General features: G+C 47.1%; 1 protein-coding gene across 6 annotated transcripts in view; it reads right to left on the bottom strand.

The window, feature by feature from the left end:
- Window positions 1-15,224, bottom strand: part of NRP2 (neuropilin 2) — a 115,484-nt gene that overhangs the window by 62,441 nt on the left and 37,819 nt on the right. For all 6 annotated transcript variants that reach the window (XM_032754815.2, XM_058439312.1, XM_032754814.2 and 3 more), the window contains 4 exons: window positions 12,545-12,775; window positions 11,314-11,469; window positions 9,177-9,346; window positions 7,231-7,386 (listed from right to left, as the gene is read on the bottom strand). In XM_032754815.2, coding sequence (XP_032610706.1) covers window positions 7,231-7,386; window positions 9,177-9,346; window positions 11,314-11,469; window positions 12,545-12,775 — 713 coding nt within the window. The remainder of the gene's footprint in view (window positions 1-7,230; window positions 7,387-9,176; window positions 9,347-11,313; window positions 11,470-12,544; window positions 12,776-15,224) is intronic.

The raw sequence follows: 15,224 nt of genomic DNA on the forward strand, positions 1-15,224 counted from the left end.
CCTCCTTAAGTTGTCTTTGAAGAACATGCAGTGACTGACATAGCTGAGGACAGTGAGCTTTGCAGCCTTCCTACCTTCTAGGCCTCTAGGCAGAGGAATTTTCTGCCCAGCCTAAAGCCTTTTCCTATATACCATTCATCTTTGCTATCAATACCCATGTGCCAGGACAGTGTAGATGCTACCTGTCATCATGCCTGCCTCTGGGGCCTAAGATGAAGATTCTGTCCAAGTGTTTGAACTCCTTGGAGGAGAGACACGGCTGGCTGTTTCACCCTTCCCAAATGAGGCGGGCCCTTTGGCGGACAAAAACAGTCTCTCCTTACGTGCATCACCTCTCATGTGAGTAGGGCTTCAGCGTTCAGCTTGCACACTCCCATCTCTTCATTACCTATGGTGTGAACTACTGTTTACTTCTATTTTGCTGTAAATATCTGAAGTCAGCCAGCTCCAGGGACTGCAAAGAAAGCAGGGAAATATTTCCAAGACAGCGCAGTGCTGGAGCCCTGGGGTAGACATTGTGCATGAGCTGTTCCTCTTCTTTTTTAAAATAAATATTTCTCTCCACTAATAAATGTTTCATTGCCTCCAAAGTTCTCCCTTTCAATGTACTTGGCACAGACACTCAAGAAGGAGGAAAACAAAGCAGACAGAAGAGAAAAGTGGCAGGAACACAGGGCAGAGGCTGGGGGAAACCAGAAACATGTTTTTAAAACTAGTGTCAGGAACAAATGTGCTGACTCATCCACTCACCCTGACTGCAGATCTGTGTGTCCTCCCTCTGCCACCCCCTTCCCTTGCATCTGCTCTAAAACCAGCCATTGGGTCTACACGTAAAAATAAATTGCTAATCAATGAATGCCATCCTGTTTAATTAATTTGTTGCACAAAACAGTCAAGTAGGGGGAGGGAACTGTTGCAATGGGGGGGAAATGACAAATGGGCTTTTTTTGTTGTTTGTGAATCATGGTCCTGATCTTTCTCCTTTAAAACTCCCCTTTAAAGACAATTTAAAAACTTGTTTTAAAGCTTCTTTCATTCTAGTGGATGTGGGAACTTAGCCAGATATAGAGTCAGAGGCATGTGTGTGTGTATGCACGTGTATACATTACATAGATATATGTGTATATGTGTGTATATATATATATATATAGAGAGAGAGAGAGAGAGAGAGAGAGAGAGAGATTAAGAGAAGGTAGGGATGCCGGTAGGCAAAGAAGCTGTCTAACAACCAAATGCACATTTAGGACTCTGATGACCTCTGCTCTCATCCTCCTTCACTTTCGGGCTGTTTTTGTCATCAGGCAGCTTTCCTACATGAAGGAGGAGACAGAGGCACAGGGGCGGCTGCGTTCTGGGGGGCGGGGATGTGCGCATCCCCATCTGTGTGGGCCTGCGGGGCCCGCTAGATTTACTGCGGGATTATGTTACCCCCATCGAGACGCTGAGCCCTGGAACACAGCATACTAACAGGATTAGGGTTTCAGGATTTGAGACAGGAACGCATCAGGGAGGAGCGGGGAGGAGGGCAGCTCAGGGGTGGGGCTGGAGAAGAGCAGGCGGGGGAGGAACACAGGATCAGAGCAATGAGTGGGCTTAGGGGGAACGGCCAATGTCCTCCTAGGAAGACGGAAGGAGAAACTCGGACATTCTAGGACATTCTAGCTGGGTGGGGTGGGCCCTCCACCCCTGGAAACCTCCTAACACAGATATTTGGGTTTTCTTAAGGAGGCGCCTTTAACTCCCAGGTGGGGAGAGATTGAGGGAACGGGGTGAGGTTCCAGAGACCTCTGCCACCTGCCTGCCTCTTCCGGTGAAGGCTGGGGCAAGGAACATGATTCCTCAGCCCAAGCAAAATCACAGCGCCCTTCCACATCCCCTCTGTGTGCTCCTTGTCACTGGCCTCTGTGCACAGCCGGGGCCTGGGAGTTTAACATCAAGGCTATCAGCGCCAGGGAGGCGCGCCTCAGCTACTGGAGACAGTTCAGTACCCGCGGGAGCTGGGTGACGCTGGCCGCGGGAGCCTGATAGAGAAAAGGTTCAAGCTTCTGTATAATGAAATTTTCCCCTGAGCTTCCTAAGTGGAGAGGCTAAAGGTCTGAGCTCATCCCATGGCAAATGGATAAGGGACAAACTTAATTACCTAGGGCACTGGATTCTTCTCCGTTATAATTGAGGGGGTCAGATAAACTGAGGGACTTGAACTTGGAAGGGGTATCAGCCCCCTTCAGAGCACACACAACCATGGTTAGATGATGCTGTTCCATCCATGACTTCTGAAGGCTGGTGCCCATTACAGTGTGAGGCATTGTCCTAATCTCATATACAACAAACAAAATTACTACCACAAAAGGAATAAGGGGAAGCCCATCATCTGCCAGGAGGTTTTTTTAAAAAAAGGATTTTCCTGAAAACTTAAATGATCAAGTAGAGGCATAATTGCATCCCTAAGAGAACAGTGAGGCTGGGATGGATGACATTTATCTGAGGCAGCTCAATGCAGGCCCCATCAGATGCAGGGAAAGGTCTGGATGACTGATCGTGGTCCATTCCAGGCCTATGATTTTAAAAGAGGCCCATAAATATCCCATGGGGCCTTCTTACTTTTTAAATTGATAACTTGCTTCTGCTCAAGAAGAGCTTTGTGGGTCTACTCCATTAATTATATCCGCAGAGAGCCTTCCATCTACAGATCTCAAGGTGCTTTGCCGATAGCAGCCGCAGCGCCATTCCATTTGGACTGGGTGGAAATACTGAGGCGTGGAGCCACCAAGAGATATTTCCAAGGTCACATGGTGCCCTGTTTAAGAAGATCTGAAAATAGACATCATGTGCCTCTAGCTGTTAGCCAACTGATTTGAGGGTTTGGTTTTCTGACACCACTCTTTCTGTCCTCCCAAGTCTCTGATTTAAAAATGATTTGTTTTAATTTAGAAAATAAATATGGGATAGAGGATTTTTGAAGTGGAGTGTTTATTTGTTTTGAAGGGATGTGGCCAAATCAAACAAATGGCAACTCCTTTCAACTCTCCATCCTCATGATTCTGTGGTGAAGCCCAGCTCCACAACAATGAGCCTAGTGGGTTAAGCCATGTACAGGCTCATCCTGCATGCAGAACTTCACTGAAGAGGAGGCTTTCCAGGAAAATGTGTACCTCTCAGTCCTTGGGCTGAACATGTAGGAAGCCAATTTCCCTCAAGATGAAGAGTAAGGTCCAGGCCGGATTGTGGAGAGCACCAGTCTGGACATCCAAGTCTGGTGACCAGGCGCCATCCATGGAGGCTCCAGTTTCCCAGTCCCTGCAGCAAGGCACTTAATCTCTAAGAGCTTCAATTCCACAGTTGTGAAACTGTGAAATTCTCTAGTGGATAAGCTGGTGCCTGAGGATTTTCTGAGTCCCTTGGAGGTCATCCTTAACATTAATGTGATGAGCTCAGTGCATTCCTTCCACTCCTTGTGGGGTAATTCTGAAAATTCTTGGACCCAAGTCTTACCTCATCCCTATCTTCACCCATCCATCCCCGATCTGACCAATAGCATGCATTTGGCACCCCACAGACTTTCTCTTTTAGCCCAGATTTCTTCCAAATACATCAGAATAGCCCAGAAACACTGTGACTAACCAGAGCTATGTCAGCAAGGGAGATCCCCACGTTTACTGAATGAGGGGGAACTGAAGATAAGGGCTTTTGCCTAGACAAATAAGGGCAATAGTCTCTCTCCCGTGTCCTGTCACCAGCTGTGGTTCCATTCCCCAGGCACAGCCTATCCCCAGTGCAGAATCATGGAATCAGCATCTCAGGAGGGCAGGACCTAGACCAAGACCTTGTGCCTCTGAGCTCTTCCCATTGCTCTCCATGCACCCCTCTTGGTATGTATGTACATAATTGTGCCTATAATTATGTAAACATACATGAACCTTCTACTATGGTATTAACAATGCCATGTCTGCATCTAGGGTGTTATTAATATAGCTGGGGAAACCAAAAGCAGTAATTTCTGCTTGTGGTTTCTGAAGAAATGTATGCAAAGCAATTTGTATAATCTAAGGGAGCACGTGGGTTGGATATGGGTTCCATCAGGCAGATGAGCTCTCTGCCTTGTGTTTATGCCATAAATATACATAAGGCGGACCCGCCCTGTATGAGAATCAGAGGTTCCATATTTATGGCATGTGGAATTGGATAAAGATTTGGGATGCGCTGTGATGCGGCCTGTGTAACCAGGCTGCATTTGCCAGGAGGAGGCTGGCAATGCCCCAGCAACAGTGTGACTGACCACTTTCTCACAGGCGACCTCATGATGACCTGTTGGATGGGAAAAGACCAAGAACAGGCTGCTCCCTGGCTAGGGGAGGCTGGAAAAGAGTTCCTTAGTCTTCCTCACCCCCTGGCAGTAAGAAGGAAGGCATTCTTTCAGAAGCCTAGGCCTTGTCTCAGCCCAGTCTGGGTCCACATTGTAAACAGTGTTTTGCAAAGACATAGCACAGCCCTCCCCCGCCACCTTGAGCGCTCATTAATCTTGTTTTTCTCTGACTTCCCCAATTCCCTGGTCTTTGGTATGCTGCATTGCTGTTGACAGTGACCAGGGAGTTGAAATCGAGTTCCCACATTTCTGTCCCAAATGTCACTATTCCCTCTTCCTTCCCTGCACACTGGGAAGGCATTTGCAAACCTTCCCTCTGCTCTGCAGAGCAGAGCAGAGCAGAGCAGAGCAGAGCAGGCGTTTGCCTTCATCTCTGCTTTGCTTTTGTGCTAACTCCTGTTGTCTGAATTTCACTTTCAAGCCCACCACTTAGCACCAGTTAGCTTGGCACAGTGCCCACCATCCAGCAGCTACAAAGAGAAACTCAGTGGTGGCACTCGGCGTGGACGAAGCCTCTTCCTCCACTGCCCCCAAGTCCCTCCCCAACCCCCACCTCCCCCCATGGCATCAAATCAAACTGCGGCAGACTTGACAAATCTATTTGGCACGGTTCACTCAACTACTTCAACCCCAACAGCCCAGAGAGCTGCACTGACGCACCGTGAATGAGGGGGAATCTGCATATTAAATACAGATATCTGAACGAAAGATCTGCTAATGAAGGGGCAGCTGAGACCATCCTTGCAGGGGAGACAAGGAAAGCCCCTGGGCGCCCACCACACCCGCAGTGGGGTGAAGGAGCTTGGAGAGTGGGGCGATGCCTAATTGGCAGGCTCTCCATTTTCCTGCCTCCTTCTAAGTACACAAAGGATGAATTTCTAATGGGGAAGAGAAAGGGCTTTTCCTCTGCCCCAACTCCGTTTATTTGGGCACGACTAATTCAGTAAAACAAAAACAAAAAAAAACCTCTCAAGTTACCCCTTGGCTCCTGGGGAAATCAATCTAGCCAAGTGGGGAAAGAGGAGGCAAAAGAGAGAGAATATATCCACTATGAAAAAGTTGAGAAAAATAATTCTGAAAACAAGAAAGCTAAATTCAATTTCAGGAATATCTTTCCTGAAGAATGAATACCGGGGATAAAGCCAGGGAGGACAGCATTCTATGAAAATGTGCAGTGCTAAGGTATTTCCAAAAGCAGATTTCCTACAAATGATGTTTTAAATAGCATCCTGGTCCATCTGCATGCTTTTAAAACAGCTTATGCTACAGTATCCCTCTGGGCCCATGCTGCTTAGTCATTGAGCCTGGACGGGGAGACAATCAGGTGAGCCCCGCTCCTCTCCCCGGGGACCACCCCTGCCTGGCTTCTGGCCCTCGTCTGCTGGCTGAGCTTCCGAGATCTACCGGTTTATAATTGAAAAGGGTGGGGTGGAACCAGGTGTCAGCCCCCAAGCTCCTGGTACCCAGTGTCAATTCAGGCTGGCCATTCCCGACAGATGCTTGGCAAGTCTTTCTGAAACCAAGTCAGTGGGAAACCAGACCTGGCCTGGCGCATCTTTCAATTGCTAAGTACCTCACTTTCCTTATCGTGGAAATCGGGCAATTGTGTGCATGTGTGTGAGATACCTGGTAATATCCAGAGGCCATGGTTTTCAGATGAGTGGTGCCCCGTTACTATGGTGATTTTGATTTTTTAAAAATCTACTCCTTTTCCCGTTTCCCAAGTGAGACTGCCAACATCACAGTTCAGAATTTTCTGGGTCTAAGGTTTCCAGCCGCACCAGCCAGAGCAAGCTGCCTCGGGGCAGTGACAGGGGCTGAGGAGATTTCCCTTTGGAAAAGATCTTTGGCCTCCCTAGGCTTGGCCACATGTGCCCCATTTTGATGATTTCACACACTGACACACCAGGGCTTGGTGGAACTGTAATGCTACAGGAGAGACCCTCTTCCTCCCTCCCTACCTCCTTTTTAGGGAAGGAGAGGCAGCCCCTAGGAATCCCCCGGACATCACACTCTCCTTCCAGACCTCTGCACCAGCTCCTCCTGCTTTGCAGGGGGCACCATGCCCTGTATTCCCATCACAGATACCCCAATCCCACCAACACAAGCCCCTGGCTGTTTGCAGTAAGCCCCCATGGGCTGAGTGTGCTGTGTATATACACATACAGCCAGCACATCGCACGTGCCAGCTGCAGACCCAGAATGTCATGTGTCTTAAGAAAGTGGAGTGCCAGACATTCGTCCATATGTATACAACAAAAGCCCCGCATCACCCACACAGACCACACCTCCGGGAGCCGCAGACGCGGGAGGCACCAGCAGAGAGAATTCAATGCCTCGCCGCTAAGCATGATTGCCAGTTCAGAGCCCATCCCCAACAAACTGAATTTCTCCTCATTATTTATTGTCTTCTTTCTTCTCCAGGACACTGTGATTCCCTCTCAGGATTTGTGCCCTTTCATTTCCAGAGCTCGGTAACTCCTGAACTATAGTATCATGTGGTTTTGTGATTGTTAACCCAGCATATGGAAGGGACTCAGGCCATAAATGTTCAGTGAATCCTGTGTGGGGAGAAGTGGACTGGGGCTGCATTTTCTCCTTCATTTGAAGTCAGAGAACACTCTGCAAGCTCTCTCTCTCTGCTGTGCAAGATGCAACAGCAACTGGCTGTCAGAGAAACGGTGTTTTCCAATCGCTTTAGCCTAAGAGAGAAGATTTTCAAGGCCAGCACGACCCTTGCCTCCATCAATTATCTGAGCCTGACTACACAAGGCCCTCTCTCCTGTAGGAGGTCGGCTTAAAGCTCCCCTGATCCCATCCCTCTTGCCCTGGTCCAATGTGCCTTTAAGGTAGGATCATGGATTTACCTTGTGGTTTTTGCCATGCCGGTACACCATCCAGTCCTCTCCATTAGTGCTGACTTCCAGCTTGTAGGATCTGACATAGTAGCCATTCTGTGTTTCCCTGGAAATCGCTCCCTGTGTTGCGATGGCCGTGAGCATGGTTAAAAAGCGCAGGTCCACCTGGGGAAGAGAGGGCTGGAGTAAGAGAACACCATTCTCGACACAGGGCAGTGTCTTGTTTTTTTCCAAAGGACACAATCATTAGACTTCGCTCCCAACCTGTATCTGTGATTCACTGAGATGTGCTTGTAATTAGTAGCAGTTTGCAATTCCACTGGACGATTAAACTCTCATTATCTTACACTAAATCAGACACCTTGAAAAGTTAGGTTATTTTTCTTTTTTCTCTCTTTTGCAAACATGAAGGGACAATACTCAATTTTTCTCAATCATTGAACATCTAGAGCTATCATCCCTTCTTAGTAAATGATGGCCTGCCTTGGACCATGGAAGCAGATGCTGCTTTAAAGAAACGAGGTTGAATCTACTCCACTCTACTCCTGTCCAATTCAATCCAGTTCACTTATAATGCCCTAGTTCCAAAAGTCACACTCATAGAGGCATCCCCTCCCCACACCCTCTCGCTCCATTGTGTATTTAGTTGCTCAGGTCACAGAGGGGTCAAAGGGCATGTAGAGTCTGCCCAAGCAATTAGGCTTACGCACCAAGGCCTGACCTTTTGCTCCATGAGGAGGATGGCCAACATTTTAAGGTACTTCCCCTCCCACAATTCCAAACCCATTTGGAAATTGCTGGATGTCATTCCTTTGCTGGCCATGGTGTTTCTTAATGGCAGTCTCCAAATGACCAAAATGTAGCTAGCACACAGTGGCTAAATTCAATTCAGTAAGCACTTATTGGTGACCTACAATGTGCTCAGTATTACTAAACATTCGAATAAGTACACAGTGCCGTCTACACGTATGAGAAACAGGTGGATGGCAATAGGAGACAGTATATGATTAAGGTCAAAGATAGGGGATGCCAGTTATACAGAACTTTCTGGAAGTTTTGCAGGCTGAGAGGAGATGGATTTTTGGAGAGGCAGAGAGAAGAGACAATGACAAATGGCCCCAGGGCTTGCTTTTAGAGCCTCTGTGGACTCCCTGGAGTTTCTAAGTGGTCTTTCTCCCTTTCCTGTTGTCTGCTTTGCAACATCCTTCTTAGAGCAGAGGTCACTGTGTCGCATCAGAGCTAGGACAGGCTTGTCAGTGGGTCACAAGGCTGTCTTACGTGTGTCATAAAAGCAGTCACTGCTCTGGTGTGGAACTAGTAGCTTGCTTTTCCCCTGTTTACTTCTTCCCAGGGGATGAGAATTGGAGCAGTGTGCAGTGCGGGAAGATTACTCAACATGAGCTGCAAGGTTTATTCAGAATAAAGCAAACAATGGTCTGAAGAGATGCTGCTGAGCATCTGGGCGCCTTGAGTTCTGTTCCTGGTAGTGACATTTTCCTGTGTGTTCTTCTGATAGCTCTGTGCAAAACCTTCCTGGCAGGGCTCTCTCCAAATGGCAAAGATCATGAGAAGCTGTCATATGCAGCTAGCACCTCAACAAACCTCCCCTTAGGAGAATGCCCCCCATGTCCCTGATGCCTCCCTGTGCCAAGAATCAGGAAGATCCAAACAGCTTATAGAATGTTCCTTGGATATCTATAGTGATAGGGCAAACAGCATCCTGGCCAAACAACTTCTCCCCAGGCCCAGTAATCTCCACAAGGGCAGGGGCAGTCTCCCTCTGATCAGCGTATGCCAGCATGTAACCCAGTGCCTGGCATACACATCTGTTTGGATGAATGGAGTTCTCAGGTATGCTGTGTTTATTTTCTTTGTGTCCTCTGTCTACTGTACTTGAGGAGCTACCCCAGCAATACATACACACTCTGCACATCCTCTGGTGTCTGCACAAGTACCTGGAGATACTCCTTGTTGGAATCCAAGTTGGGGGTCCAGCCATTGTCATCACCATGGAGCCGGCTTTGTTGAGGGGTCCACCTCCCATCAGAGTAGGTAGAGGAGGCACTGATCTGTTCATTAGCAATCCGGCCAGACTCCATGCCCAGGGGAACATTGCACTGAAAGTCTGGGGAAAGGAGACGGTCAAATGCAGAGTTAGGCCTTCCAACCTCATACCCCGGGATCCCCCAAATGCTGCCTCCCTTCTAGGGACAAGTCCTTGCAGGCACTTCCTCATTTAAAAGACCCTAATTGTATGCTCAAATTTAAAAACAACTACACCAAGTTATAAAAACAACTACACCGAGGGAGCTTGACAACCCCTCTGGCTCTGAAAGAAACTAAATGGGACCTAAAAGAAATCAGGCTATGGATAAATAAGAGAATCATCATACAAATTAAAAATACAATCTAAAGCACAAGAATTGTTACTGCTGCAGGCTACAGATGCCAGATGCACCATTACTGCAATACAGGTAAATGTGAGATAGACTCGTGGCGATTTGGGTGAGCTGATACGTCGTGGGAAGCCTGCTTTATTAGTAAACACCCAGGAGGCACTTTTGCTTCTTTCTTTTTTCACTCAACTGTCTTCTGAGTTCTGGCACAGAATACAGACATTACAAAGCATAAATACTTGTCTTTGGGAAATCTCTCCCTGAGCACATGCATGTCACTCTCTATTCCCCTGCACCACCTGTCTGGACAAATAGACCCAGAAGTCACTTACTCTGGCCCTGTGCTGTCAGTTGCATTGCTGTCCTTCCATGAATGCCATGAACACTGATCGATATGTGTGTGTGTATGTGTCTAAGATGGGCCAGCAATCCTTATCAGGTATCAAACTATTCTTTACTCTGTGACTGCACTGGCCATTCACGGGACCTGGTGCAATTTGCCATACTGTTTCTTTGTCACTCAATCTTCAGAAGCTCTTTGATGAAAAAACAAATGCAAAACCCAGCAACCTTCCTGCAGGCCAGGCTGCCGTGTCTGTAGTTACATATATGGTGAGTTGTCTGCAATCAGGGCAGGATTTCCATAGCTTGAAGCATTCTTAAAAGTACTTCTTTAGTCTTTCAAGTTATTTGGGGCTGGACATGGTGGCTCACACCTATAATCCCAGCCAAGGCAGGCAGATCACTTGAGGCCAGGAGTTCGAGACCAGTCTAGCCAACATGGCGAAACCCCACCTCTGCTAAAAATACAAAAATTAGCTGGGCATGGTGGCACATGCCTGTAATTCCAGCTACTCGGGAGGCTGAGACATGAGAATCGCTTAAACCCGGGAGGTGGAGGTTGCAGTGAGTTGAGACTGAGCCACTGCACTCCAGCCTGGGCAACAGAGAGAGACTCTGTCTCAAAAAAAAAAAAAACAAAAGTTATCGTTTGGATTTTTAAGTAGAAATGGCAGTATATTTGAAACACATGTCCAAGAGCAGCTGATTTGAAGATGTTGCTCAGTGCTGAGGGACCGCAAGTCCCACAGCAGCTGCAGTCAGAGTGATAGTTTTTAATTCCTTGTTTGGTGCCTGGCACATACTAGAAGCTCCACAAACTATCTTTGGTGGAAGGGTGAAGTCCAAGTCTAAGCAGTTGTACCAATCTAGTCAGGAAAACATTACCCAGGCCCAGAGATGGTTAATGTCAAAAAATACAGAGAAAGAGAGGTTTAAAATGGTTCAGTTTTGTGACAATGGCCCCTGAGATTTTGAGAGGGAAAAAAATGGCCACAGAGTAAAAAAATGTTAGCGCAGGAGGGGCCCTGTATAGATCATCCTAACTAGCATCTCTTTCATTCATAGATGAGGAAACTGAGGTATGAGATGGTACCATGACTTTCCCTGAAAATAGCTAATTCTTGTTACACACAGATATATATTTTTTAAAGAAATAAGCACCCAGATTGAAATGTGTTCTTTTCTCATCAACCTCTTCCTGGCAAGAGGATGTGGGCGCCTCTAAACTCAGATGCCACCATAAATTCCGTAGAGTTCCCATCTCCTCTCTCATAGAGCTCAGCCCCTCTTCACCTGTACACCCTCACAGCCCTGATGGAAGGACAGGACAGAGGTTCCCAATCAGCCAACTCACTCTCTAGCGGCTCTTGGTGGACCAGGTAGTAACGCGCAGAGAAGCCATCCTTGGCCACCGCCATGTCCGTGTGAAAGGTCAGGGAGAGGATCCCCGTCGATGAACGAAGTTCAGAGGGTGTCTTGGTCCCACAGTACTTGCCAATCAGGGGGCCAACTGGACATTCAAGACAAAGAGAAGTCAGTGGAAATCAAAATGTCAAACTTGGTTTTCACTCCGTTTTCCCTTCCCCTCATTGCATTTTATTCAGTGGAGCACACTTTGTACATCTTGCCATAAAAACCAAGATACGTTTCAAGAACAATAGCTAATATTTTTCTTGCACATTAAAAAGCACTTTCACTTTTTCATTAAAAAGGTACAGGCCGCTTTCACTGGCTTCATTCTGTTCTCAGTGGCCTGGAAGATGAGCTGGAAAAGTATCATTACAATGTCTGTTCTACAGAGGAAGAAACTGAAGTTTGGAGAGCACATGTGATTTCTTTATTCTTACTGCTAGGAAATAGCAGAGCTGGGCCTCCAACCTAGGTTTTCTGACTAAGTCTTGTGCTTTACCCAGGAAATGAAATTGCTCTTTTTGCTTAGTCATCAAGTCTCCTTTATATTAGAAAAAACTTACAATGACTACAAAAGTGAAAGATTTGTTCCTCTCCAATGCTGATTAGACCCAAGATCTATGTTGGTCTTCACCTGTGAAGTACTGGTGGCTCTTAGCCTTGGGTGATGTATCTTTTCAATATTTATGACTATATTAATAATAATTTTAAAATTATAGTAATAATGATGATGATAGCAGCTAACTTAACACAGATAAGACACAGATAGGGTAAGGAATTTGTCTAAGGTTGCACAGCTGGTGAGTAGCAGAGCCAGGAGTTAAGCCCGGCCAGTCTGGCTCTGGAGTCCTTCTGTTTGGTCACAGGGGATGGCCACCGAGCCACCTTCTATCCTGACAATTTGGAGTAGAAATGAACACTATAAGTTTTCTCATCCTTTCCAAGTATCTGTTTAGTCTCCTATCCTTTTCTAAAGAAATATTTCCAAGAAAGTAGACAGGCTTCCTGCAATTTCTCTCAAGCTATCCTTAGTGAAGGGGAAGAAGAGAAAGTCACCATGGGTCATATAAGAACTCATAGGAGCTTCGAAGTCTTTATTCTTCCTCTTTATCATCACTAAAGCAATTAACAGGCAAAGGCCAAGCTACTGAGGAATGCCTCATGACATCACTCACCATGTGGAATGCCATCCCAGATGTCCAGCCAGTCGTACTTGCAGTCCCCCTCTCCCACCTGCAAAGGGTCATGCTCCAGGTCAAAGATCAGGAACTGCAGGATGATCTCCATCTTGGGTTTGGCCAGGATGGTAAAGGTGCAGTCCAAGTTGTGTGGATACTTCTCAGGAAACCCAGGAGATTCGATGGTCCCGTTGGGGCTTGTGAAGTTCTTTGAGCAATCTTCAGAGCCTGTATGTAAAAGAGAACTGTAGCACTAAGAAGAAGATGCCTTTCTTCGTGGCCTCTGTCACATGGGTTATTTAAATGTTTGGCCCCAAATCCCCCTACTCTTGAGGTTTTTGTTGCCACTGGAGTGGCCCTTGAAGCAACGTACTCTTCACATGCACGTTTCAAGCCCTCATAAATTAGGGAGACACAGCTGGCTTGCCCGACATGTTAGAGTGAGAGCAGCAATTGAGGAATTGGGGAGTGGGGTGGGGGTGCAGAGAAGTGTGTGTGTGTGTGTGTGTGTGTATGAGAGACAGAGAGAGAGAGAGAGAGAGAGAGAGAGGGATTCTCTTGAAAAGAGGAACAGAGTCTTCTTTCTCAATTACTCAGCTGCTCACTCCAGAAATGTAAGTTATTTCAATCCTTAAGGAAGCCTTGCTGATTGCCAGCAGGGAAAACAATGTTACCCCTTATTTATTGCTGACCTCAACACTAGCCCCTATTGTACCACAGCCAACGAAGTGCCCCCTTCTCCCTCCAAGATCCAAGGTGCCTCAGGGGAGGGGCAAAGGGGAGCTTGGGTCTCATTCATGTCATGACTATATTAAAACGAGCTGCTCTGTAGTGGTCGGACAATTAACAATCGATGTTTTTAGCTGGTGGATCACAGCAGGCCGTTGGGGATGTTAAAGGCCGCTCCGGCAACAAGTTTGGAAAAATGCAGCAGTGCACTGACATTTGGAAGGCTTCTGGCTCCTTTGTGGTGTGGATGGCCTTGTTTCTCTCCTGAGCTCTTGTGTCTGCTTTCTTGGGACGCAAGAAGGCATCCCGATTAAATGCGGCACACATTCGCATCCTGGTGCAAGCTTGGATGGCGGCAGGAGCAGGAACAGCTCATAAGAGGATTACAGCCACCCTATCTCTTAATGCCTCTAGGTGGAGTCATATTAAAAGGGTCCTTGTGCTTTAACCAGCCACCATTTGCCAGGGCAGCACCACAGATGGGTCCCGGGAGCACTGCAACCCAGACCCATGGACCCACGGAGCACAAGCTCATGCACATTCACGTGACGAATGAAAATGCTGGACAATTAGAATTGATTTCACTCGTTATGTTCAGATTTTAAAAGAAGAAAAGGAAGCAGGATTTTTGAGGAGGATAATAGACACTCTAAGCATAAAAAACACAACCAACCAGAAATACTCGATAAACTAGGTGTTTACTGGCAGGAAGTGTCCTCTGGGACTCACACCGAAATATAACTAGGTGATGTCAATACACTGATCTGAGCCTGCAGCGATGCCTTTATCCACAGCTCCTGTAGGGGGCCTCTCATTGAGTCTCTTTATTGATGACAGCTTTCTGGAAAGAGGCAAATGTCTGATTTGGAAGAAGTGCCATGCAAATAAGTCAGGATGGAGGAGTTGCAACTTTCTTCAGCACCAGACAGAAAATCCCAGTATCTCCTACCTATCCATCCATCACTTCCTACTTTCCGCCTTGTGCTGTGCTTTGGCAGGGTAGGGACTAGGAACACACGAGGGCAAGGGCTAACCTTTGCATGGGTTCTGTGGAGGCTCTAAGCAGCGAATCTCAGAGGCTCTGCACCCCATCATTCATATGCATGGCAGCAGCAGGGCAGGCCCAGAGTTTTCAATGGGCAGCTAGTCCTGGAGGGATGAGCTGGGGCCGCCTCCCCCAGCTTTGTTTATGATTGGGCTTCAGACTCCTGAGGGCCTCCTCAATGGCCCGGGATGAGGCAATTCAGCAAAGCCAAGCCAACTGGCGGGTCTTCAGGGGGCCAAGAGGAATTTTGAAAAGGTTAGAGTTTATGGCTGCTGTGCAGCATTCTTCATGCGGGCCACTCAGCTGAGCCTCACACATGGTTGGGAGGAAATTAACTCCCTATTCACTTCTTCCTTGAGAGCTAGAAAGAGCATCCTGACATGCCCTCTTAGAGCTTGCTCTATTGTCATTCCCTTAGAAGGCAAGGGGAATGTCCACCCCCCTGGGAGTGGGGAATTTTCTGGCGGCATCTTTCTTTGGTTCCTGTCATTGGTGGGGCACAAGTGCTTCCACGATGGACACCTAGTGAGTCTAAGAGAAGCTTGGAGAATGTGAAATTCGAAAGTATCCATAGTTCCCAAGGTTTTGAGCTCCTGCATTTGACTGAAAAGAAACTTCAACCTTAGGTACTTAAGGCAAAAAAAAAAAAAAAAGCATTTCTGATATATGGCTATAAATGGGTATATCCTTTGGCTTATTTTGAAGGCGGTGGAAAAACTTTTGTCCAGTTTTATCTATTTTTATGCAGAAAAATCAAACCTGTCTGTTAACATCATGCATTCATCTCTAATCATACCATCTCACAGTTTGCAGCATCACAAAAGCAGCTGAATAGCAGATGCCAGGAAGAGATCTCAGAAAAGGAGGCAGAAGCTGGCTGGCTCTTGCAGACATCTGCCTTAT

This window comes from Hylobates moloch, unplaced genomic scaffold (genome assembly GCF_009828535.3).
Source record: "Hylobates moloch isolate HMO894 unplaced genomic scaffold, HMol_V3 SCAFFOLD_1, whole genome shotgun sequence".
Classification (NCBI taxonomy): Eukaryota; Metazoa; Chordata; class Mammalia; order Primates; family Hylobatidae; genus Hylobates; species Hylobates moloch.